Source organism: Rhinopithecus roxellana, chromosome 1, assembly GCF_007565055.1.
Source record: "Rhinopithecus roxellana isolate Shanxi Qingling chromosome 1, ASM756505v1, whole genome shotgun sequence".
Lineage (NCBI taxonomy): Eukaryota > Metazoa > Chordata > Mammalia > Primates > Cercopithecidae > Rhinopithecus > Rhinopithecus roxellana.
This window is the reverse complement of record NC_044549.1, coordinates 84,029,107-84,056,352: the sequence shown is the minus strand read 5'-3', so window position 1 is coordinate 84,056,352 and position 27,246 is coordinate 84,029,107. Positions and strand designations below refer to the sequence as shown.

The window sequence follows — 27,246 nt, the reverse complement described above, 5'->3', positions numbered from 1 at the left end:
CTAGGTTTGAATTTGGAAATATATACCAAGATTTCGCTATTTTGGGAAGAAATATCAAACTCTCAAATTTATCATTCTTATAGACAGCAAAAAAATAAAAAAATGAGATCTAACTAGAATGCCAAATTCAAATAACAATTTTTTTTATTTGCATTGCATGACATAGTGAGAATTCAAGCATATAAGCACATGCGTGCTTACAAGAATGACAAAGGGGCTGGGCGCAGTGGCTGACGCCTATAATCCTAGAAGGCTGAGGCAGGAGGATCACTTGAGCCCAGGAGTTCCAGACGAGCCTGGGCCACAAAGCAAGACCTCGTCTCCACAAAAAAATAAGAAAATTAGCCAGACGTGGTGGTATGCACCTGTAGTCCCAGCTACTTGAGAGGCTCTTGCAGGAGGATCCCCTTGAGCCCAGGAGTTGGAGGCTGTAGCGAGCCATAACTGTACCACTATACTTCCGCCTCGCCAACAGGGAGACTTGTCTCTAAATAAACAAGAAAGACAAAGGAAGCACCTTAATACAGCTGCTATCTATGTAAAATTATGTTCTGTTTTTTATCATCTGACCTCCAATTTGTGTCTATAGGATAGCAAGCCAAATGTAGAAAAGGACCTAAGAAATGAAGCGCACATTAGATATCTTTATATGCAAACTAGTCGTGTCCTCGAAATACTTTAAAAATTCAAAACCTAGATTTCACAGTGAGGTATTTTGTTGATTTGTCTTGCCTGCCTAAAATTCTAATTGGTCTTATATTTAACAAGAGTTTATAGAGCTGAAAAAAATAGAAAGTGTTTGGGTAGAGCATGCTGTAAACTGTCCATACAGTACTCATAAAAACGTTAAAAAGTGTTTTTTTAAATTTTCTTTTAAGAAAGGTTCCCGATGAAGTAGAATCTTGTAGGTCTGGGCATAGGTGGGCGCAACACAGAAGGAAGTGAGGATGGATCTGATGGCAGGGCCACAGGAGCAGAGATCCAGCTGCATGAAAAGCAGAATACCAAGGGAACAATGACAGAAAACCAGGTGTTAGCCAGGCAAGTGGAAATTGTTTAAGAGCAGTTTGTGTGGTCCCAGTGCTACCAAATGCAAACCAATCACAGTTTAAAAACAGAAGGGGGCTGGGCACCGTACGGTGGCTCACACCTGTAATTCCAGCACTTTGGGAGGCCGAGGCAGGCAGATCACATGAGGTTGGGAGTTTAAGACCAGCCTGACCAACATGGAGGAACCCTGCCTCTACTAAAAATACAAAAAAAAAAAAAAAAAAAAAAAAAAAAAATTAGCCGGGCATGGTAGCACATACCTGTAATCCCAGCTACTCGGGAGGCTGAGGCAGGAGAAATGCTTGAACCCGGGAGGCAGAGGTTGTGGTGAGCTGAGATCGCGCCATTGCACTTCAGCCTGGGCACAACAAGAGCAAAACTCTATCTCAAAAAAAAAAAAAAAAAAGGAACAGAAGAGGTCCAGACAGAACTCAAGTCATCTGCCAACAGGGCAGTGTCCAGAACATATGTCTGTTCATAAAAAGATAGTATGTATACCGGGGTCTCCATCCCACAGAAACATGGAGGGCTATAGATGCATATTATTTGGCAATTTCCAAGTGTCCACTACGTTCCAGGAGCATACTAGGAACTCCTCTAATCACCACTACAATCTACATGATGTATTAGCTGTTCGCTCTGCTTCACAGATAAGGATACTGAGATTGAAAAGTTTAAATAACTACATTACCATTATGCAGTAGAAATCATGGAATTAAAAAGCAAGTATCTTGACTCTGAATAAGCTCTTAAAACATTGTGCTCTATTGTGTTCATGAAAAGTAATCAGGAAAAAGAGATGTGCTGGAGAACAATGGTCAAATTAGGCCAATACATAGCACAGACAACTTCCAAAATACTTGACCACGATGCACAGTAAGCAATACACATTATATCATGATCCAGCACACACCCAATATGCTTACTGTGCATAAACAAATTCTATAAATATATTTACCTGTACTATATTTTACTGATATTTTCTGACTTATTTCCTATTCTATATAATTCTATGTCATTGTTTTTAAAATGCTGATCAGAACTTACTGAAATCATTTCATGGCACAACAGTAAGATAGAACCCACTGTTTGAAAAGCAGTGCCATAATCAACAATGACAACCATTGTTCTTATTCTAGGTAGAATATCAAGCTTTCCAAATGTTCATATCTGATCTCTCACTTGAGCCTTTACCTCTCTTGAGAAAAGGGAGAAAGGTAGTTAAAAGGGAGAAAACTGTCACTCATGTGTCACCCATTGAAAAGGGCGGTGAAATTAACATACTCCAAACAAGAATGGCTCCACCTCATTGACAAACTTGCTCAAAAAGGCAGATGTTAAAGACGCATTGGAGAAGGCTCTTATGTCTTTAACATTCCTTTAGTTGTCAAAAAGACATCCAACAACCAGCAGAGACTCATTGGTGAAATGAACACCTTTATGTAGTCGCTAGGTCAACTTTAAGATTGAAAGACAACTCAGATGCCTACTACTCAGACGACCTTCCACACCAAAAAGCACCAAGGTCTCCTGCAGGCAAGTTGGTCAAGGCACTCACTGATCAACACTACTTTGATTTGACTTATTAAAAAGTCTGAACAGCATTATTTTATCGAAGGATGCAACGCTGGGATTCTAGGTGCAGAGTCAACACTGAGTTATGAGCATTCATTAACACAGTCATATTAAAAGAGAGGACGGAAGGATAAGAGTTCATAAATGTACCAACACAGAGATGGTTGCAACAAACACTTTAGTTACTATGGGGATTTCTGAGAGGGAAAGAGAGGGGGTCTCTTTAGAAAAGTGACTGATGCTATTCATTAACCTACTTGCAAGTAATGTCAAATTTTAAAGTTGCTCAAAAAAAAACCACCTTTTTTTTATATCAGTCTCTTAATATGCTGAAAGAACCTGTTCAAAATGCTTCAGCGGCAAAGTAACTTAGATGATAAATGTGTTCTTCAATCTGTGCACCAGTCAAGTAGCAATAAAATCAGAGTAATTCATGCAAAAATTTTCATTATGTTTCTAAACATACTTATTTACATTTTAAATCACACATTAGACAATATGAAATATCTTTCATTTGGACAGGTGTGAACTAGAAAACAGATGCATTCATTAAACATGGAACAATTCGGTGAATTAAAACAAATACTCAAAGAATTCTTTGGTTGAAATACTTCAGCCACTGTTAACTTACTTGAAAAAATATGGCCATGGCTCCGATTATTCTGTTCTCAGAAATTGCAGTTTGAAAGCTGTCAAAGTCATCTGGATTGTAAAAGAAAATCTGCATCTGTAAGAACAATTAAAAAATGTATTAGGAAAATTTTCAAACATAAATAAAAAGTTGAGAGAATAGTACCATAAAAGTATATTCCCCAGTTGCTAAGATTTTGCCAAATATATTCACCTATCCATATTTTTCCTTTGCTAACTTTTTTTTTTTTTTTTTTTTTTTTTTTAAGATAAAGTATCGCTCTGTTGCCCAGGCTGGACTGCAGTGATGCGATCTCAGCTCACAACAACCTCCGCCTCCCAGATTCAAGCAATTCTCCTCCCTCAGCTGAGTAGCTGGGATTACAGGCACCTGCCATCATGCTCAGCTAATTTTTGTATTTTTGTAGAGATAGGCTTTCACCATGTTGGCCAGGCTAGTCTTGAACTCTTGACCTAAAGTGATCTGCCCGCTTTGGCCTCCCAAAGTGCTGGGATTACAGGCACGAGCCACCACACCCGGCCCTTTGCTAACATATTTTAGAATGAACCTAGACATCATGTCATTTTACCCCTAGATACTTCAGAATGTATCCCATCTTTTCACATAACTACAATGCATTCATGCCACCCAAAATAAGTAAAACCAATGCCTTCTAATTTTCTAATACCCAGGTCATGGTGTAATTTCCCTATTAAGAAGCAAAATTTTAATGGAGTTAACCACCTGTTTGTAAAAAGCTAACCCACACATTATTTTGCTTAATCCTCTCATCAAGCCCTGTAAAAAAATTAGGGCAGTGGCCAGGTGCAGTGGCTCACGCCTGTAATCCCAGCACTTTGGGAGGCCGAGGCGGGCGGATCACAAGGTCAGGAGATCGAGACCATCCCGGCTCACACAGTGAAACCCCATCTCTACTAAAAATACAAAAAATTAGCCGGGCGTGGTGGCAGGTGCCTGTAGTCCCAGCTACTTGGGAGGCTGAGGCAGGAGAATAGTGTGAGCCCGGGAGGCGGAGCTTGCAGTGAGCCGAGATCGCGCCAATGCACTCCAGCCTGGGCGACAGAGAGAGACTGTCTCAAAAAAAAAAAAAAAAAAAAAAAAAAAAAAAAAAAAAAAAAAAAAAAAAATTAGGGCAGAAATTACTATACTCAGCTATAGATGAGAAAATAGTGCTTCAGAAATTTGATGTTAATTTACCTAGTATTATACATCAGAGAGAATCCAAAATCCATGTGCTTTCATCCCAACCATCAATATCTTCTCTTACATTTGGCTAGCATTATGTTTTGTTTTTTTTATTTGAGACAAACAAAAAAACTCACTCTCACTCTGTGGCCGAGGCAGGAATGGAGTGGCCGCCATCACGGCTTACTGCGGCCTCCATCTCCTAGGCTCAATAGATCCTCCCACCTCAGACCCCTGAGTAGCTGGGACTACAGGTGCATGCCACAATACCCAGCTAATTTGTGTATTTTCTGTAAGGACAGGGTTTTGCGTTGGTGTCCAGGCTGGTTTCAAACTCCTGGCCTCAAGCAGTCTGCATGCCTCAGCCTCTCAAAGCACTGGGATTACAAGTGTGAGCCACTGGGCCTGACTAGAATTTCTTATTCGAAAAGCAGAACACAGGTAAGTCAACTCAGGATCATTATACAACTTTAATGCTTGCACACACTTTGACATTTAACAAGATGCAGAGAACAGTTGGGCGCAGTGGCTCACGCCTGTAATCCCAGCACTATGGGAGGCCGAGGCGGGCGGATCACCTGAGGTCGGGAGTTTGAGACCAGCCTGACCAACATGGAGAAACTCTGTCTCAACTAAAAATACAAAATTAGCCGGGCATGGTGGTGCATGCCTGCAGTCCCAGCTACTCATGAGGCTGAGGCAGGAGAATCACTTGAACCTGTGAGGCGGAGGTTGCGGTGAGACGAGATCGTGCCGTTGAACTCCAGCCTGAGCAACAAGAGCGAAACTCTGTCTCAAAAAAAAAAAAAAAAAAGATATAGACAACAAAAATGAACCATTGGGTATCCCCCAAAAGCCTCCATACTGATAAGAAAAAAAAAAAAAAAAAGACCTGGGTTCCGATTCCAGCTTCCTCATTTACTTGCAAGCACCAGTTTTCTTAGGCATAAAGTCAAGTATTTCCACTTACTGGGGTAACTCTGAGGCTCAAATAAGTTAACGTAGTGTGTAACATGAAGCAGCATGGTTAGACCTTATCAATGCTCAACAAATCACCATCATCATCACCATATATGCATATATTTTTTTTTCTGAGATAGGGTCTCATTTTGTCACCCAGGCTGGAGTGCAGTGGCATGATCATGGCTCACTGCAGCCTTGACCTCAAGGGCTCAAACGATCCTCCCACCTCAGCCTCCTAAGCAGCTAGGACTACGGGTGTACACTACCATATCGGGCTAATTTTTATACATATTTTTATAGGTGGGGTCTCACTATGCTGCCCAGGCTGGTCTAGAACAACTGAGCTCAAGCAATCTGCCCACCTTGGCCTCCCAAAGTGTTGAGATTACAGGCATGAACCACTGCACCTGGTCATCATCATATCATCATCATCATATGTTAAGATTAACATTTGGCAAACATCTTAAAATTTCTAGTAAGAGTATGATTCCACTGAATCATCTAGAATGATGCTACTCCTTACAGAAAATTCTATCTTCTATATAATTAGTTCTTTCGTAACCTCTATTTCCCCACTTTTCCAAAAGGCATGATGCTATTTTCTGCAATAGACTGAACAACCACACCCCAGAGAGATTGAGAGATTTGACATTGAACAATAAAGTCCCAGCAGGAAAAGCTAAGTATAGGTCAAAGGTAAACAGAGTTCTGACGACTGAATTAACTCAAATGCTAAGAATACAAATGGCATTTCTTTTGTGAAGAGCGAAATCAGGTAGCCCAAATCAGGACACTTCCTAGAAAAATTCTGATACCTATGTACACGGGACAAGGATGGATAGTTTCTTTTGGAGAATTTTCTTTCTTAAAGATAATTCTTTTTAAGACTGTGAATTTGCACCAATTCTGGCAGTTTCTTACAAATGTGTTGTCTTACGGTTTGGACAGCTTTAGACATCATGAATTTTTAGAGAAAAATCCATTCAATAAGGTGCAGATTAGAATGGTTTAACAGTAGGTGAATTGCTTTGGGTACAATACTACTAACCCAAGAAAGAAACTTCACACAGGTGTATTCAGAAAATTACACTTCACTTTCTTTTTAAAACTCAGGCTCTCAAATTAAGTAGGTTCACAGAAGGCTTTCTTATACTTCAGCCCACGTGCAGGGGCAGCATTGTTTAATGCATCACCTGAATAGTGTGTGATACAAAATACTTTAAGACCTCTTCAAGGGCATTTTCATTTACAAGTGGGTAAAAAAAAAATGCAATTTTAGAAAATGTGTTTGAGTCCTGGCTCCACCCATCTGGATAATAAAATGTCTCATAAAAAGGACAGTAGCACAGGTCTGAAATATCTATTTTTCTCAAGTTGTAGCCTACTGAATTATGGTAATATCTGAAGCTGTCTAAAATATAAGAGTAAGTAGATGAGGTTTTGCTGAATGAATTGGACTTGCGTGAACTGAAACATATTTTGTCAGCGGTGGTGATGGCTAAGTTTGGACAGAGGCTGGAAACATCTTGGAAGGTATTTGGGGTAGTTAACATCAATTTTATCCTCAAAATGAGCTGTGGCCAGAGCCCTTCCTTCAACATTCTGGGCTCTAGATCCCAGAGCGCTCCCTTCAATATTCCCCCAAGTGTGTTCTTTCTAGTAATGTTAATCTAAATGATGCTCACTATACAGCAATCCTTCTATGAAGAAACGTGGTGTACATAAGCTGAAGAAAAGATCTGGGGCTAGGCACAATGTGGCTCATGCATGTAACCCCAGAACTTTGGGAGGTCCAAGTGGGAGGACTGCTTGAGAACAGGAGTCTGAGGCCAGCCTGGGCAACAAAGTGAGACCTCATCTCTACAAAAAGTTAGCCAGGAGTGGTAACTGTAGTCCCAGCTATTCAGGAGACTGAGGTGAGAGGATTGCTAGAGCCCAGGAGGCTGAGGCTACTGAGGCTACTGATGGCTCCACTGAACTCCAGCCTGAGCAACATAGCAAGATCCTGTCTCAAAAAAAAAAAAAAAAAAAAAAAAGAAAAAAGCAACAAGAAAAAAAAAATCTGGAAAATCCAGTAATAAAGGGATTAACTGTTCCCTATCTCCTTTACCCAGTATCACCAATTATTTATACTATACCTCATTTGCTCTCTTTCTGTATACACACACACACACACACACACACACTTTTTTTCCTCAATCATTTGGGAGCAAATGGGAGATAATAGCCCCCTTTACCACTAAATACTTAAGTGTGTGATTTCTAAGAATAAGGACATTCTCTTACATAATCACAGAATAATCATTAGAATTAGCAAACTTCACATTAATACAATACTATTATCTAATTCACAGACCATTTTCAAGTTTTGGCAAGTGCCCAAATAAAGTCCATTACAGATCATTTTCTGGTTCTCAGTCCAGAATTCAATCTAGGATCAAACTCTGTATTTAGTTGTCATGTCTTTTTTACACTGACCTCTTCCAACCCCATCTTCATCTGGAACAGTTACTCAGCCTCTTTCTTTACTCTGACAATTTGAAGTGTACAGAGCAGAAAATTCATAGAATTGAGGTCTCTTGGCTGGGTGCGGTGGCTCACGCCTGTAATCCCAGCACTTTGTGGGACCAAGGCGGGTGGATCACTTGAGGTCAGGAGTTTGAGACCAGCCTGGCCAACATGGTGAAACCCCATCTCTACAAAAATACAAAAATTAGCTGGGTGTGGTGGCAGGTGCCTGTAATCCCAGCTACTTGGGAGGCTGAGGCAGGAGAATCACTTGAACCCAGAAGGCGGAAGTTGCAATGAACCGAGATTGTGCCACTGCACTCCAGTCTGGGCAACAGAGTGAGACTCCCGTCTCAAAAAAAAAAAAAATTATATCTTCTCAGTGCATTATATCAGCAGCACATTTATATGGGTTTATCCCACTATTGGAGGTATTTATCTTGATCATGTAGCTCAGGTGCTATCTATTGAGTTTGTCCACTATAAAGTTATTAATTTTCCTTTCATAATTAAAAAGTACTTTAGAGAGAGATACTTTAACATGAGATAAAAATCCTGCTCCTCATTTAATGTTGACTCACTAGCTTGGGATCCTTTGTGACATTCTAACTCCACCATTCCTTCTATATTCATTAATGGCATTCTAGAGTAAGGAATCGCTTTCCCCGCACTGCGGTTTATTCACTTATTCATGCATTCATTTACACCCATATGGACTTGTTTATTTTTGTTTCTATTTATTCAATCCATTATCAGATTCCATTACTAACGTTATGTATTTTGATGCTCAGATTGTCCCAGATTTGCCCAGTAGGAGACCCTTCAAAAGAATGTCCCTGTCAGTCTGCCACGTTCTCCTAATTTTTTATTTTTTAGCACTTCCTATCAGGCACAGATGTTTTGGGCTCATCCTGTATTTTCCCTACCCTAGCCCTAGAATTGGCCATTTAAGTCCCGGTTCAAAGGTTATTTGAAGACTTAATAACTTTAACTCAATATTTTCCAAACACAGTTGAAATAGAATACTTTTGGCATGATTCTTTAAGAAAACTATATAGCTTAAAGGTCGATGAATCTATTCCAATCAGGCCTCTCTTTTGCAAGGGAAGGAAAGTTGAATCAACCCTCTATAAGCAGATATTCCTTCATCATGTAGAGTTCCATGAGATAGGAGATAATATATATTATATATGTAATACACACACACACACACACACACACATATATATATATCCTCAAGCACAGAAACAAACTATATGAAACTCAATTAAAAAGACACTGATGGACTGCTTGCACCAGGGCACAATCATGGGACCAGTTCTGCTAAATTTTTCAAAGTCGTAAGTGAGAGTCATTAGCCCAAATGGATCATTCAAGTCTACCTGTGGAATGGCTTGACTGCAAAACCCTCCAGACGTTTTTCTAGCCCGATCAAGGTGATGGATAACCTAGAGTATCATATAGCATAACTTGACATTTGGAAAATGGAATTTTACAGGGGCAAAACAAATCACATTAAAAGCATCATCATCCACCAGGAAGCATGTTCTAAAATACATATATGGCAAATGCCTCCATGAATCCCAATACTACCAAGTCATGGGAGGGAGGTGAAAAGGACATTGTGAGTACAGGATTGACAACAGTCAATGCTCCACTGTTGTAGGGTACTAGTGTAATACATACAAAGTCACAACAAAATGCCCACCTAGCTTACCTTTTTGCCTGCCTTGTGCAACTTTCCCCTTACATTTAAAATAACTCCAGTTGCAATTTGACTTTACAAATGTGTATATGTCTGGTTTCCAATATGTATCACTGTCCATGTTAAGTTGAATGAACAGAAAGCAACAAATCTGAAATCCTGAGCCTTTGATACTATTATTGTTGTTTAAATATTAATTTTAATCATAGTAAAACATTATTAATGTTTTTCAAACTTTCAGTAAGTGCTTACTATCTGCCAGGTACTGTACTATGTATGATTCATTGACACTCAGTGAGGTATGTACTAGTACGATTCTCATTTTATAGGCAAGGAAACCAAGGATTTACAAAATTCATAATTTCAAATTTACAAAGTTCCTAAGGAAGGAAAGTGGGGTTGGGACAGAAAAATTATCTTTCAAAATTGTCTTTCCAATCTCAGAGTTCAAGGTCTTAATCACTGTGCTTCCTTCCAACTGGCAGGAGTATTGCTTAATGCCTGTTCTCTGTACGGCACCATGACAGATGAAGATACAGTCTGTACTTAGGAAGACTAAAATATCATTAATGAGACAAGGTTAACTTTATTTCTGAGTGCCAAAGTTGAGGGAGTGTATCACGAAATAAAAGCATAAGGCAATGAATGGTTCATGGTCAAGTGAGGCATCTATTAAACAAATCCTACATTTATACAGGAAATGGGCAGGAGGGGGCATTTTCCAGAAGGTGAACTTTTTATTGTCTAATGTTATAGTTGTGAGCCTAAGTTAGCTCCCTGGTTGCTGTGATCATGGAAGCAAAAGGAAATGATCCCAACATAAGAGTAGAAAACCCAACAGTAACTTCCATTCAGATTTGAAAGCTCTACATTTTATTTCCTCTCAAAAAGCTATTTCTCCCACATGCCCCCTACACATGGCCCAAGAAAAAAAAATCATGATGGAGTAAGAAAGGAAACAGCACGCAGATAGCTCAGGGGGAAGGCAATCTACTGAAAGACTCAGTAGAAATTTCCAGGCTACTGCTGGGGATTTTTATTAAAGTGGAAGAACACACAGGCAAAAGCTACAGAAAAGGACAGATGGAGATGAGACATAAACAGGACGATAAGGACGGTAACCAAAAAGGCAAGAGCAGAATTAAAAATCACATAGGAGGCAGCAGACAACAGAACTGAAGAGGTGGAAATGTATTTTTCTAATCAAGCTTGGTGTTAACCTGCCAGTTGGGAACGTGGTAGTGGACAAGAAACAGCTGCCTAAGAATAAAGATGTGAAGTGAAGGTAAAGTAAACATCCAAACACAGTGAATCTGCCAGTTCTGCCTTTTTGACAATATGCATAGTATGATGACAGAATTAAGGTTTTTGTAAAATAAGCTCTTAATCTAACATGATTTTTAAATTATTTCGTAACGGCTAGTATTAAGGAGGCCAGGATGCACACACTCAACCCACTACACTCTAACTCTAATTCTGCCATTGCCTGTAGACAGAAAGATGTATGCATGCAGGACATAAGTCTGTGCAGTGCAAGGCTGTGTCCCTAGCACAGTGCTGCCCATTGTAAATACTAGTAATTTATTTCTGGAATGAATAAGATAAGTGGGAGCTCTAAGTGGCTTGAAGCAAGGACAGCCAAATGATAAAGCCACAAACACTAACAAAGTCCATGCCATATCTTGGAATAAATAACAAGATCAGTGGCAAGGAGGCTCAAGATATTGAAAGAATGAAGGAACTTAAACTGCTGGAGTAAACGCTCAGAAAGGTGCAAATACAAGCCAAAATCACTGTGAAATGGCCAAGGGACTCCAGGTATGGTTCTACTAAATACAGATTATATTACTTTCTCTTTAATCTACAAGAAAGTCAAACCATTGTCTAAGTAACTCTGGCCTAAAATTTTAATACTCCAACAAAAGAAGATCTATTCATTTAAATTATGGAGAAAAATGATAAATATACATTATATATATTACATTAAAATATATAACACAAACATTCTGGGTATTTTGTTTTCTCCTATTGAACAAAGTTTTTATTCCTAGTTACTTTTTAAAAGGATCATTGTTATTTTTTGTGAAAGTATGTTTTACATGTGATTAACATTTAAATCAGTAGCCCTTAGAACTAAAGCTGATTACCCTCTATAATGTGGGTGGGTCTCATGCAATCAGCTGAAGACCTGAGGTCTTTTTAAGAGGAAGGAATTCTGCCTCTACACTGCAACACAGATTGGGCTCAGGTTTCTAGCCTTTGAACTCAACACTGCAATATCAACTCAGCTAGAGTAACTTAGCTAAAATTAATGAATTATAGGCCAGAGTTTGTGTGTGTGTGTGTTTGTGTGTGTGTGTGTGAGAGAGAGAGAGAGAAAGAGAGAGACATCGATCCTATGGGGTCTCTTTCTCTGGAGAACCCTGACTAATATACCCCCTAAAATCATTACTGGTTTTAAGCAAACACACACAGGTATGTGTGTCTGTGTATCACATTATAAAACCATTTTGCAGCTTAATTACTTTTTGGGCTTCTTTGAGCTCTGAACTCTATCATCTTTTCTCACTTCTTCCTAACAAGCTTCTACCCTGGAGAATGTAGCCCATGTCACAAACCAGTTCACACTCTTACAGCATACGGAAAAATATCCATAAAGTTGGCAGTATTAGATGAAGATCTCAGAGTATTTGCTACAGAATAAGAACGGATTTGTATATTGAAGAGCCTGGAGATCTCTAAGGCCCAGTGTCCCCTTCTGTGAAACAGAGGTAATACTCACACCTCACAGGGCTGTTGTAATACATTTTCACTAAGCGCTTGCTTTGGAAAAGTAAAAACTGATGAAACAGCTCTCATTTTTCTCTGACAGTATATCCTGAGGACTTTCTTTATGACCAGAAGGGATACTTAAAGTAAGGTTCAAATAAACCATTTCCACAGGCCAGCCAACATCCCAGTAAGTCATGCCACAGGGTGTGGCAAAGAAACCAGTGTGTGGCATTCATTGGAAGAATATTTTTAGAAGAACTAAGCTCTGAAGAAGAACAGGTAGTGGGTATCTTTGCAGGCAAGGTGGCATTTAAATAAACATTCTGAAACATTTCCTTTATACAATATCATTAATCACAGAGTACACAAATCCTTAATTATTTCCTGTTTTCATTTGCCCTGTAACAGGGAATTATCTTCAACTACTTTACAGCAGGAATCCCAAGATTTGGAGCAGAAGAAACTAAGGTGCACACTAGGGCTATGAGGCATACACTCGGGTGCCAGGATGTTTTTGAGATCTCTCTTAAAAGTCTCTGTGTGTAACTTGTTTGTTCTGTTATATGTCTATTTATTAGCTGATTTTCAGGATTTCTGGTTCAGTGATGCATCTGATTAATCAAATAAATATTCAGTGTTTGCACTTTCCCCTTGATAGGGAAGAGCTCAGGCTCTTGGTTGCAGTAGTAAGCTAAGTTTTTCAGTGATTTACTATGCATGATTCATGAGTTATTTCTTACAGCTCAGCATAAGTTTGGGCACAAATGAAGTAGGCTGAGTCTGGCTATAGCTTGTCCGGATACCTTTGTCGTGTACTCAGGAAGGAAGGCAGTAAGCTATAGCTTTCTTATTTAATAGTTATGTGATTTGATTGAAGTCAGTTACCCCCTCACTGAGCCTTAACATCTCCATGAGTAAACTGAATTAAAAATATGTTACTGGGTTACATTGAGGATTAAATAAAATAACTTGAGTAAAGCACCTTCCACTATGTCTGGCATGGTCAGAATCACTGATTTACTTACATGTCTAAATATTAAAGGGGGAAAACAAGAAAGAAAAAAACACCACCACATAAATTAGTGAAAGGGCTATTTGCAATATCCCCAAATTGGAACCTGCCTAAACACTAATCAATAATGGAATGGATAGGCAAACTGTGACACACAAAATGAAATACCTAGTGGAATGCACTACAACCACAGATAACAATATAGGCAAATCTCACAAACAAAGCTGAACCAGGTAAACCAGATTCAAACAAACAACAACAAAAAAAAACAGTGCGATTCCATTGCAATGAAGTACAAAAACAGGAAAAACTAAAGCACTTAGAAGCCAACACAGTGGTTACCCAGAGGCGGCAGTAACTGGACAAGGACATCTGCAGGTGCTAATACGTTATCTTGCAGATGTGGGCACTGGTTACAAGCATATGAAATTCGTCAGCTGTACACTTATTTTTTGTGTGATTTTTCTCCTTTACATACGGTACTTCAACAATGAACAAACAGAAATAGCAAAATACCTGTGCTGTTGAAACCAAGAGGAACAAAAGTGTAACCTCACATAGTAACAGGGCTGACGCAGGAGGATTCCTGGAACCAAGGAGTTTGAGACCAGCCTGAGAAACATGGCGAGACCTTATCTCAAAAAATAAAAAAATAAAAAATTAGCTGGGCATGATGGCATATACCAGTAGTTCTGGCTACTCGGGAGGCTGAGGCAGGAGGATCGCTTGAGCCCAGGAGTTCAAGGCTGCAGTGAGCTATGATTGCATCACTGCACTCCAACCTGGGTGACATAGTGAGACTCTGCTTCAATTAAAAACAAACAAGCCAAAACAGAGCAAGGCCGAGTTTACTGCCTTGTTTTGCGCTCATTCCATTGAATATAAGCTACTTTAAACCTGACATTATGGTCAGATTGAACTTATCTGCTTGATGGAGCAAGTTGCAGTGACTGGCCTTAATATAGAGAATCCCTACAGCCTAAGTAAGACCCAATAACCATTACAAGACCCAAGCACTGCCCCTGCCTACCCTTTCACAAGGCAGCCGCAAGCATAAAGCACTCAGGAGGGTTGCTTAAATGTACCTGATTCTGAACACTTTACATCAATTAATTCCTTAAATCAATACTACTATTTTCTAGGGGCGATACTCTTATTTCTCCTATTTTATACAAAAGGAAATTAAGGCTGAGATAGTAGGTCTTGTCTAAGAAGTAGTTAACTCTGGAACTCAAATCTAGGCATTTGCTTGTGGAGCCCACATACTTACAACTGTTCTACCATACAACATCCTGACCAGAATTCCCATCAGCAATGAACTCTACCTGTTGGTTCTCTCTAGGGTCCTAGTACAAAGCTTCCAGAGCAGTGTTCTTAAGCTGGGGTGATTCTGTACCCTAGTGGAAATATGGCCACGTCCAGAGACATGTTTGGTTGTCACTCTTTGAGGGGTGATAGGCATCTAGTGCAGAGGTCCCCAACCCCCTCATCTGTATTTACAGCTGCTCCTCATAGCTCACATTATTGACTGAGCTCTGCCTCCTGTCAGATCAGTGGCGCCATTAGATTCTCATAGGAGCATAAACCCTATTATGAACTGCGCATGCGAGGAATCCAGGTTGCACACTCCTAATGAGAATCTAATGCCTGATGATCTGTCACTGTCTCCCATCACCCCTGGCTGGGACCATCTAGTTGCAAGAAAACACACTCAGGGCTCCCACTGATTCTACATTATACAACTATACATTGTAAAATTATTTCATTATATATTACAATGTAATAATAATAGAAATAAAGTGCACAATAAATGTAATGCAACTGACTCATCCTGAAATCATCGCCACCCCCGACATGGTCCGTGGAAAAACTGTCTTCCACAAAACCGGTCCCTCGTGCCAAAAAGGTTGGGGACCACTGATCTAGCAGGGAGAGGCCAGGGGTGCGCCTAAACACCTCAGAATGCATAGAAAAGTGCCCCACATCATGGGAGTTTCTCTGCGCCTACTCAGGCTCTGGAGGTTGACAGAAAAAAAAAAAAAAAAAAAAGAATTATCCGCCCAAAATGTCCATAGTGCTGAGATGCAGAAACCCTGTCCCACACTCACTGTCAACATGAAACATTATCAGTTGGCATGGTAAAGCACTTTGTTTTTCTTTCCCTTTCACACTACTACTGAACTTTGAGGGGGAGGATCAAGTCTGCTGTGAGGGAGATTGAAACTGGAAGAGCAGTTGATTTTCTTTTTTTTTTTTTTTTGAGCCGGAGTCTCGCTCTGTCACCAAGCTGGAGTGCAGCAGCCCGATCTCAGCTCACTGCAACCTCCGCCTCCTGACTCCAAATGATTCTCCTGCCTCTGCCTCCTGAGTAGCTGGGATTACAGGAATGCGCCATCATGCCCAGCTAATTATAGTAATTTTTAGTAGAGATGGGGTTTCACCATGTGGAGCAGGATGGTCTCGATCTCCTGACCTCATGAACTGCCCACCTCAGCCTCCCAAAGTGCTGGGATTACAGGCGTGAGCCACTGCGCCCAGCCGGGAGAGCACTTTTGTCCCTGTGCATAAACCAGTAACTTCAACTACTCTTGAGGTGACTGAAATGGCTTTTTTTTTTTTTTTTTCTCTAATGAAACAACGTTTCCTTGCTTGCATGGCTATTTTATATACAAAGCTGGTTCTGAAATGCAGTGGAGCTTAATGCCTTGGACACAGTGGAGGGGGAGGGGTCCCTAGGTGCATCTGGAACTCATTTGTATTTCAAAAACACAAAAATCACTACCACGGTGTTTGTGCTCTTTGTAATATGAAACTTTTTAGAAATTGCTTTGTACTTGGGAGTAACAGCCACATGATTCACCATGAAATGAAGTCTGGAAAATCATTTGGGATAAATGGACCTATAAATTCAATAGAATTTCCATGACAACATAGACTGCAACACTCAGCCACAAATAAAAGGTTATAAATCATTCAAAACCAACTAGGAATCAGCAATATGTCTCCCACTTCAAAATACAAGAAACCTGAAATATAGTTTGTTACTTACTCAACCAAAGTTCACATTAGAGTTCTTTCCTCGTTTCTGATATTGTCATAAGTTTTGGGGGGAAATGATGATGTCATGAATTTGCAATTAAGCTAAACAAGTGTAGAGTTGGTTGTATTCCCTCCGCTTCTCCCAGCCAGAGACCTCCAAGAAAGCTTGTCACAAAAACAAGTTATGCTCTTTTATCTGGAAAACTGCAGTTTGCACTATACAGCTGAATGTTGCCACATCACGTTTCTCCATAAGAAAAAGGTTGGTGCAAAACATTTCTGAGAACACACATCCAAGACAACTGGAGGCTTCCAAATGCTTCTGAGTTCTATAAATCCAAACCACACCCTTTAGTGTCCCTGGGAGAACCTCCGCAGTAAAGTATTTTTAAGGTTAGTTGGATGAACTGGTCTAGAACATCTGTTCTTTGAAACAGCTCTTCTGTTCCTGAGGTCATCTTATCATTTCTGATGGAGATCCCCTTACAAGAGGTTCTTCTGGATATTGTATCATGACCTCTCCCACTGGGAGGGTCCTTACAGAGCTAAGCACATAGTAGGCACTTATTAAATGACTGTGGAATGAATGAATGAGTCATTTCTCACACAGAAGAAAAGATGTCGCATTGCTCCATTGGGATTTTTCTTTTTCTTATTATTCAGTATCCCTTAAAATAATCAACAGCTTTGGTCAGATGACTGATGAAAGGGGAAAAACAAATTTATGGAACTATGAATCTGGCTTCCAGCAGGGCTGCAAGCCCCCTGAAAGACTGCCGAGGGTGGTACATGTATTCACTGAACAGTGTCCATCACTTTTCAACAGTTCATAGATCAGACAGACTTCTATGGTTCCATCTACAATCACATGCCGAAAGACCCATTTTCAGCCCTGGTCTCATGCGGTACGCAACCACAGACTTCACTGGAATCTTCGAGGGCTCCACAAGCCAGAAAGGTTAAAAATCACTACCTCTAAAAAAATACTAAACATGCCTCAATGAGCAAAAAGTCCCTTCTCTAAGACAGGTATCTAGAAGCAGTCCAAGCCAAACCATCCCCTGAAAAGATTACACACATTTTTTTACTCTAATCAACAGTGCAGGAGAACACCAATTTTCCTATACTATTCGTAACAGTGGATTTATGGATCCTTCTTATTTTTTACCATTGGATGGATACTTCTGTTCTCATTTAAAAATTTTCAAACAAGGCTGGGTGTGGTGGCTCACACCTATAATCCCAGCACTTTGGGAGGCCAAGTTGGGAGGATCAGGAGGTCAGGAAATCAAGGCCACCCTGGCTAACACGGTGAAAGCCCATCTTTACTAAAAAATACAAAAAATTAGTGGGGGCAGTGGCACGCGCCTGTAATCTCACTACTTGGGAGGCTGAGGCAGGAGAATCGCTTGAACAGGGGAGCCGGATGTTGCAGTGAACCGAGATCGCACCATTACACTCCAGCCTGGGCAAGAAGAGTGAAACTCCGTCTCAAAAAAAAAAAAAAAAAAAAAAAAAAAAAAAAAAAATCCAAATAACCAATAAGAATAAGAATCTTTACCTAGTTTTTTTCTAATGATTTCCTGTTTTATTATTTAGGAGCTCTTTATTCAGAATATTAATACTTTGCCACAAGTGCTGCAAATACAAAGACAAATACACAAGTATCTTTGCCCCACCATTGACGGTATCAGGGGAAGAAAAACTTGATATGCGTAATACATAGAATGGTAAAAGAACCTATGGAGGGGGAAGGAAGAAATTAGGCATTAATTTGGGAGGCTGAGGCAGTAGGATTGCTTCAGGCCAGGAATTCAAGACCAGCCTTGAAAATTGTCAGATATATTGTTAGAGGAGAAAATCAAGTCGCAAAACAAATACACTGTGATCACATTTGACTTTAAAAATGTCATACAACTCAGTAGTGTATGTGTCCTGTGTGTATATGCACAAATATATAGATCTAAGGCAAAGGAAAACTCATGTCTAGAAAAATAACACAAACAAATTGTAGTTTTCTCTGGGGAGAAGATTTGTATTGATTTGGGGCCAATAAAGGTGGTTTATCACAACTGTTTAAAACACTTGCTGGCTCTAAAAATATAGCTCATCTGGAAAAACGTCTTCCTTGAAATGGGCAGAAAAAGAAAAATCAAGAAAGAAAAGAACAAAACCCAAACCCCACCGCTGCTATAAGAAGAGGGTGAATCTAACAGATCCATTCAGGGACCCAACTCAGAAGACAGCCTCATCAGCAAAGTGCTCGAAAGGAATGCATCCATCAGTCCCCAGCAACAGACAGCTCCACATCACGCAGGGTGTAATCTTCCTTTATTCCTGATCCCACTGTAACACAATTCACTCTTCATGCATTTTTTACCACAATGAAACGCACAACTACTCAAGCTTACATTCCAAAGGCAACAAAGAAATTAAGAAAAGATTGAGGCCAGGTGAGGTGACTCACACCTAGAATCCCAGCATTTTGGGAGGATGAGGCAGGAGGATTGCTCGAGGCCAGCAGTTCAAGACCAGCCTGGGCAACATAGTGATACTAGTTCTCTACAAAAAATATAAATAAATAAAAACGAAAATCGAGGTACTGTTTCAGATTTATGCAGAATTTAATTTACTTAACACAGCTGGTCTACTAAAAAGTGTATTTGTTTAGACTAATAATTTCCCACCTACCTAGCCATAAAATTACAGTGCGCACTATAATTTTACTTTATATAAACACAAAGTATTAACATTAATTCTCTCAGACCGTATCTTTGGTCAGAAGGACACCAGAGAATCAGAGAGCAAAACAAGGCTGCCCAAAGCTCAGCAAAGCACCGTCTTCCTGATATATTGGTTAAAACCCAACAGGAATGATTTAGAGAGAGGCATTTTAGGAATTGGTTAAAGGCTTTAGCAGTAAAAAAGAATGGTGGGCTGCTACCATTGTAGCTTTGATCATAGTTCAAAATCCTTCGCTTAATGATCTTTCTGTCAATTCTCTGGAAAATGTGCGTTTCAGAATCTCATAATCAGATAAAACATATGATGGAGTGGAAAAGATAATAATTAGAAAATGAACGTTCAAGTTCAAGCTCTGCCTCATCTGGTGCTAAGATCAGGGGTAAATCATTTAATTATTCTGGGTCCCCATTTCCAAATATGCAAAATTGAGATGATGCTTTTAAATATATTTGAATGGTGATGACTTAAAATGAAGTTTGATGATTGAATATAACCTTATACTGGTTTGGGATTAGTATTCTACACCACAGAGCAAATAAGAATGCCACAAAATTGGTTGGGCTGGGTGGCTCATGCCTGTAATCCCAGGACTTTGGGAGGCTGAGGCAGGCGGACAGCTTGAGTTCAGAAGTTCGAGACCAGCCTGAGCAACATGGTGAAACCTTATTTCTACAAAAATTAACTGGGCATGGTGGCACATGCCTGTGGTCCATGCTACTTGGGAAGCTGAAGTAGGCGGATCAGTTGGGCCCAGCAGGAAGTCAGGCTGCAGTGAGCCATGATTGCACACCAACCTAAGTAACACAATGAGATCCTGTCTTTAAAAAAAAAATGCCATAAAATCTATGAGATGAGATCAACATTAGCTTCTTACTATTAGTATAATTATAATTTCTATAAAACTTCTTTTCAAAAAATAGATGTCTCTGTTGAATTGTTTACTTGATAGGGAATTCATTTACTGTATGACTCAGATCAAGTCCCTTGTTAATTAGATTTTCCCATTTTCTTATTCCGTTTCATATGTTTCCCCCCCAACATTTTATTATGAAAAAGTATTAAACATATGCACAAAGCTGAAAGAATTTTGCTGTGAACACCTGTATACAACCCACCTAGATACCTCCCTTAACATTTAAATGTACCTGCTTTATCAAACAACAGCTCATCCTGCTATCCATTCATTTAATCCCATACTAAATTTTCTTTTCTTTTCTTTTTTTTTGAGACGGAGTTTCACTGTTGTTGCCTGGGCTGGAGTGCAATGGCACAATCTCGGCTCACAGCAACCTTTGCCTCCCAGGTTCAAGCAATTCTCCTGCCTCAGCCTCCTGAGTAGCTGGGATTACAGGCACGCACCACCACGCGTGGCTACTTTTGTATTTTTTGTAGAGACAGGGTTTCTCCATGTTGGTGAGGCTGGTCTCGAACACCTGACCTCAGGTTATTCACCTGCCTCGGCCTCCCAAAGTGCTGGGATTACAGGTGTGAGCCAACACGTCTAGCCTCCATCCTAAATTTTAACAAAAAATGCCATCAGCACTCTCCAACAGCCAGCCATTGTAAAAGCAGTTAACTTTGGCATCAAGAGAAAGCCAGGTAGCTGGGCACAATGGCTCATGCCTGTAATCCTAACACTTTGGGAGGCCGAGGTGGGCACATCACCTGAGGTCATGAGTTCCAGACCAGCCTGGCCAACATGGTGAAACCCCATCTCTACTAAAAATACAAAAATTAACTGGGTGTGGTAGCGTGCACCTATAATCCCAGCTACCCAGGAGGCTGAGGCAGGAGAATCGCTGAAACCTGGAGGCAGAGGTTGCAGTGAGCTGAGATGGCTCCACTACCTCTGGCCTGGGCAATAGAGAGAGACTCCATCGAAAGAGGAAGAGAGAGAGAAAGAGAAAGAGAAGAAAAAAGAAAGCCAAGCAATGTTTTCCAGGCTTTGAGTCCTGCTGGTTTGCAAAGGGGTTAATAACTTTATTAATGAGAGCATCTTGAGATTCTGATAGATAAATCTCAGCAGGGAACTGTTAGTAATTTGGGATAAAAATAGAGTTTAAAGGAGGGGATAAAAACAGCAAAATATCAAAACCATGACTTTATAAAGCCAAGAGTCTATCGGAGATAGTGTCAACCAATAATCAGGTTACAGAGTGGCTCTGTTCATGACCTATCTTGTTAGTAGATATAGAAAACATCCAGAGAGACTATTCTTTAAATACAATCCTGCTGAAACATTTGTTTTTCTTATTTGTCTTGAATGTATAATACATAACAGTGAACACACTCAGAAGTCTGCCCAGGAAGTCTGGTTTGTAATTCCCAAATTTGAGATTTCAGCCACAATAGAGAGCTGTGCCCATTAAAAACTCCAGGACAAAAGCTTAATTTCAGAGAAGGTATTTTAAATCAAAGGATGCTAAAACAGGCTACCTTAGTTGGGATTTGATCAGTGTCACAAATGCCACAAGGGAGATTCAGGGAGTTCAAGAGGCATTATTTATAATAGCAGAAGGATACAGACACATTCATTGACAATTTAGGAGAATAACAAAATAAATTAGGGTGCATCCATACTATGAAATATTATGCAGGTATTAGAAAGAACTATGTTGATTCTGTATCTGATATGCAAAAAAGCCAATGATAAGGCAAGTTATGGAACTCCATATATAATCATCCCATATTTCAGATAAAGGAATGATAAGGCAAGTTATGGAACTCCGATATATAATCATCCCATATTTCAAGTAAAGGAAAAAGCAGAGAAACACATACAGAGGGGGAAAACCTTAAACAATCTGTAAAACAGTTAACTTTGGTTACCTCTGAGAACTGAAAATGCAGGCAAGAATAGAGATAAAACAATGATTTCCATTTCTACTCAATGTCTTCAGTATTGTTTAAAGATTTATCAGGGAGAAGAATTTCTTTTGTAAATATTTGAAACAAGTACAAGACAACAACAACAAAGACTAAAACAAGAACTAAACAGCACAGGATGACAAGATTTCCTTTCAAACTTTACTAAATACTGATATATAGACAAAACAGTGCATAGCTGTTAAGTGCAGTTGTGAGTGATCTCAATGAAGTCTCAGAGTGAGCACATCCATGTAACTGGCATCCCGATGAGGAAACAGAACACTTCTTGCTCCTCCAGAAGCCCTGTGCAATCTCATCTGGTCATTACCCTCCAACCAAGAGTAACCATCTACTGACTTTCTATTTACCTATTACTGCTTGCAGGAAGTGTAACAGTAGCCAGTAGCCATCATATTATAGTTCTTCAGTTTCCTTCTTAGGCTACAGCCACTAAGGGTGCAACTCATTCTCATCAAGATCCAGGAAATCAGCAGGAAGCATTTTCTTTCCTTTTTTTTTTTCTTTCTTTTGTTTTGAGACAGGGTCTTACTCTGTTGCCCAGGCTGGAGTGTCATGGTGTGACCATGGCTCACTGCAGCCTCGACCTCCTGGGCTCAAACGATCCTTCTGCCTGGGGAACAGCTGGGACTACAGGCTTGTGCCATCACGCCCAGCTAATTTTTCTATTCTTTGTAGAGATGGTGTGTATTAATCTGTCCTCATGCTGCTAATAAAGACATACCCAAAGACTGGTAATTTATTTATTTATTTATTTATTTATTTATTTCTTTATTTTTTTTTTGAGAAGGAGTCTCGCTCTGTCACCCAGGCTGGAGTGCAGTGGCCAGATCTCAGCTCACTGCAAACTCCGCCTCCCGGGTTCACGCCATTCTCCTGCCTCAGCCTCCCGAGTAGCTGGGACTACAGGCGCCCGCCACCTCGCCCGGCTAGTTTTTTGTATTTTTTTAGTAGAGACGGGGTTTCACCGTGTTAGCCAGGATGGTCTCGATCTCCTGACCTCGTGATCCACCCGCCTCGGCCTCCCAAAGTGCTGGGATTACAGGCTTGAGCCACCGCGCCCGGCCGCAGACTGGTAATTTATAAAGGAAAGAGGTTTAATTGACTCACAGTTCAGCATGGCTGGGGAGGCCTCAGGAAACTTACAATCATGGTGGAGTGGGAAGCAAACACATCCTTCTTCACATGGCAGCAGCAAGAAGTGCCAAGCAAAAGTGGGAAAAGCCCCTTATGAAACCAGATCTCGTGAAAACTCATTCACTATCACGAGAACAGCAGCATGGGGGTAACCGCCCCCATAATTCAACTACCTCCTACCACTACAATTCAAGATGAGATTTGGGTGGGGATACAGTAAAACCATATCATGGGGTTTTGCCATGTTGCCCAGGCCGGTCTTGAACTCCTGGGCTCATGCAATCTGTCCATCTTGGCCTCCCAGAGAGCTGGGATTACAGGTGTGAGCCACTGCGCCCCGCCAACTCCTGACTTTCAACAGCAGAGATCTGTTTTCCTGACTAGACAGTTTTTAAGGTTATTCTAAACATGAGATTCTATGATGCTTTAAAACAAATCTCTTTCATACCAAGCGTTGGTCCACATTTCTTACAAGGTAAGATCAAAAGCTGAATTCTCATTCCTGATCTGTTTTATGCACAATGAGGGTTTGTGGTAATGAGATCAGCCTTCAGAGGGCAAGCTTTAGAGCTGTTTTCAAGTTGACTGCTAGTAGGGGAATGGAATGGGGTTCTGAGGAACCAGAATTGGAGAGCGTCCAAGTCTAAGAATCATCTATAATTTTGTGAGTTCCACTTATGAAGGAGTCCCCTGGGACACATGCTTTGTAAAAATTAGGAAATTTTATCTTCATGACAATTCTACATAGCGGGTGTTACTATTATCCCCATTTTAAAGACTGGGAAAGGGAATTTTAGGAAGGTTAAGAAACTGCTTCAAGAACATAGCTGGTGTGCAGTTATAGACCCAGTGACTCTACAATCTGTGCCCCTTCACAGCAGACTGGACACCTGGGGCTGGCGCTCCATCAGGCCAGACACTGGAGGATCATTCCCTTCTGCCTACCAAAAGCAGAGTTCTGTGGTAGAGTCCCCATTGCCTTCTGGTGTGACAATTGCTCATAAGCAAAGGGCAAGACACAACAGTGATCGTAATGCAGTTTAGGGAAGAAAAGAGCCCTTCCCTTGGGATTAGAGCTCAATTTCAGTGGGTTCAGATCACTGGGGCTCTGTTTTCTTTCTTCTTGGACCTAGTTTGACTCAACAACTGCCATGATAAGAATTTAAGCCTAGTCCTATCTGCCAGATGCTGTTATCAACACTGAATTCAACCCGGTCCTTACTGCCTACTCGGGTTATGCTAACAATAGCACCTATACATGCACTGCTTCCCGGGACAGACCAACGGCCTACATACTCAGGACATAAACTCCCCAGACTCATAAACACAAGGCAAGAATGAAGGTTGGCAGAATCCATAGGCGACTTTCTGTAGATACTGACAAAAAGATGTGTATGGGGGGCAGGCGGATGACAAGCTTTAGCATAAAAGGACTGACGCACTTAAAATGAACATCCACCTGGGCGCAGTGGCTCACGCCTGTAATCCCAACACTTACAGAGACTGAGGTGGGAAGATCACTTGAGGTTAGGAGTTTCAGACAACCCTGGTCAACATAGCAAAACCCAGTCTCTAAATAAATAAATAAATAAATAAATAAATAAATAAATAAGCATCCAAACGTCATCACACCAGCAAGTTTCTTTCCCACCATAAGGCAATTTATGCTCCCTTATAAGATTATTGAGGCGAAGTTAGGAATTAGGTTGTATTAGACACCACACAATAAAGATAGCTTGGGCTAGGTACACACAATTTTCTATCCTGCTTTCTGAATTGTACAGAGAAACGCAGTAAGGCTGGATCCATAGGCAATTGCATGCTAGGGGAAACACATCCATACATGCATTGCTGTGTTTTCAAAGAGGTCTCTGGTAGGGGTTATAGTTTTATTCAAAGCATTGTATTCCATCTGTAGCCCCAAGTTCTTGTCTAAGGATTAGAGTATTGGGCTTTATTATTTCTTGAAATGCCTACACCTGAAGTATTTTTAACATGCTAGCCCAATAATTCCTACCCACTGATTCCTCCATACAATCATCTATTTGTACTTCACGGAAATACCCTGTTTTTGTTCCCAGTCTGGGAGTAGAGTGGTGTAGAACTTAGAGCTCTCTGAGATTTCTGAGTCTTAAACAGCGCATTAGGACCCATTTGGAGTTCTTGGGCATTACCTTTTTGGAATGTTAACGGCACAGCAGATGGATTTTTTTCTATTTTTTTCTTTCTTTTTAAGCATTCTACTAGACTCCCAGACATCAGCACTGTAGCTCTCAGAGCTGCAAACCTGTCCAGGGCACTGCTTTGGCAGAGTTATTTTTGTTAGCTGGCATTCTTTGCAGTAAAGCTCAGAGTTCATTTTTCAGTTTTTTGAGCTGTGACCAGTGTACACAACCACATTACTGGCCTGGGGCCAAGAGAAAATGAACTGACTGATGTGTGGACATGATAACACCACCGTCTTAAGATGCAGATACTTGACGTGGCTCGGGAAACGGCATCTTTTGGGAGTCCCACGAGGCAGCTTACAGAAAAGCACTTCTTTAGAAATAAAAAAAAAAGATGTACTTCTCCATCTTTGTGGAGAAAAGAGTGTAAACTGGAAGATGAAGAATGCATGTGCGTAAGTCTTACGTCAGAATTTCCAGACAATGTTCAATGGTTGGCTGAGATTGGCTGTGGCTTCTCACCATAAGCACCAGGGTTAAAAACCCAAAGGTGTAGCCAGGGTTAACTATCCCTGCCTTTCCTTCTCAGGTAAGTCCCATTAAAACTCTGATTTCAATTGCAAGTACCTCCCAAAATAGTTAAGTCAAAACACTGACTTTCAGTCTGCCATCAGAATCATTTGCCTTTCTCTGGAAACACGGATAATCCTTGTTGTTCAGACGAAAGATCTTTACTTTTATCTCATGTTTATTCCAAAGCCACTATCTTGCTTTGTAAAAGTCAAGTTACGCAGACGGCATGCATAATGCACTCAGTCTTCAACTCTCCATTCCATCTGTGGACCTCCTTCTTGTGTCCATGAATGACACAGAGCCTCAAGGGAAGTTCAACAAAAACAGTCTGTCTTCCTCACACTTTGCCAGCAACCATCCTAAATAGACACAAAGTCTAGGCAAAGCACAGCAAGTGCCAGGCTGGCACAGTTTAGCCACATGCCATTCCTCCCTTTCTACACCAGTGGTTCTCAAACTGCAGTGATCGTAATTACCCCAGGGGACATGTGGTAATGTTGGGGAATATTTCTGGTTGTCACAACTGTGTCAGGGGTGCCACTGGCATCTATTACATCTTAGATATTTTAGGCCAAGAATACTATTTTACATCCTACAATGCACATGGCATAACAAAGGCTTAATAAGCCCAAAATGCTGAGGTTGAGATACAATGTTTTGTATTTAGACCAGAGGTGTCCAATCTTTTGGCTTCCCTAGGCCATAATGTTCAAAGAACTGTCTTGGGCCAGTGCTAATGATGTGCTAAAAAATCACAAAAAAATCTCGTAATGTGTTAAGAAAGTTTACGAATTTGTGTTGGGCCACATTCAAAGACCTCATGGGCTGCATGTGGTCCGTGGGCCACAGACTGGACAAACTTGATTTAGACTAAATAGAAGACCACTCCTGTACCCTTTGTACACAGAATGAGGTACATAACACATATCTCAGTGGACAGCAAACACCTACAATTCCATGACAACTGGACTAACGCTTCTTACCAGGGCATATTCGAAGTCAATCCTGTCTGGATGAGATGTTCATATCCTGATATTTGCCTACTCACTGCTGAATTTAAAAACGTACAATATTCTTGGACATGAACGCATTTCCCTAATGTATAATGGCACAGTTGTCAGAGCCTTGGGTTATAGAGTCACATGTACTTGGATTTGAATTCTCTCTACTGCTTACTAGCTGAGTGAGCTTGGGCAATGTTATGGTTTGAAATGTATCTTCCCAAAAGATTTTGAAGTCCTTATCCTCTGTATACCTATGACTGTCACCTTATTTG

General features: G+C 40.5%; 1 protein-coding gene across 3 annotated transcripts in view; it reads right to left on the bottom strand.

Annotated features, from left to right (window-relative positions):
• The window catches only part of PTPRG (protein tyrosine phosphatase receptor type G), a 744,286-nt gene that overhangs the window by 212,794 nt on the left and 504,246 nt on the right, over positions 1-27,246 (bottom strand). For all 3 annotated transcript variants that reach the window (XM_010357825.2, XM_010357826.2, XM_030927161.1), the window contains exon 5: positions 3,257-3,352. In XM_010357825.2, the coding sequence (XP_010356127.2) occupies positions 3,257-3,352 (96 nt within the window). The remainder of the gene's footprint in view (positions 1-3,256; positions 3,353-27,246) is intronic.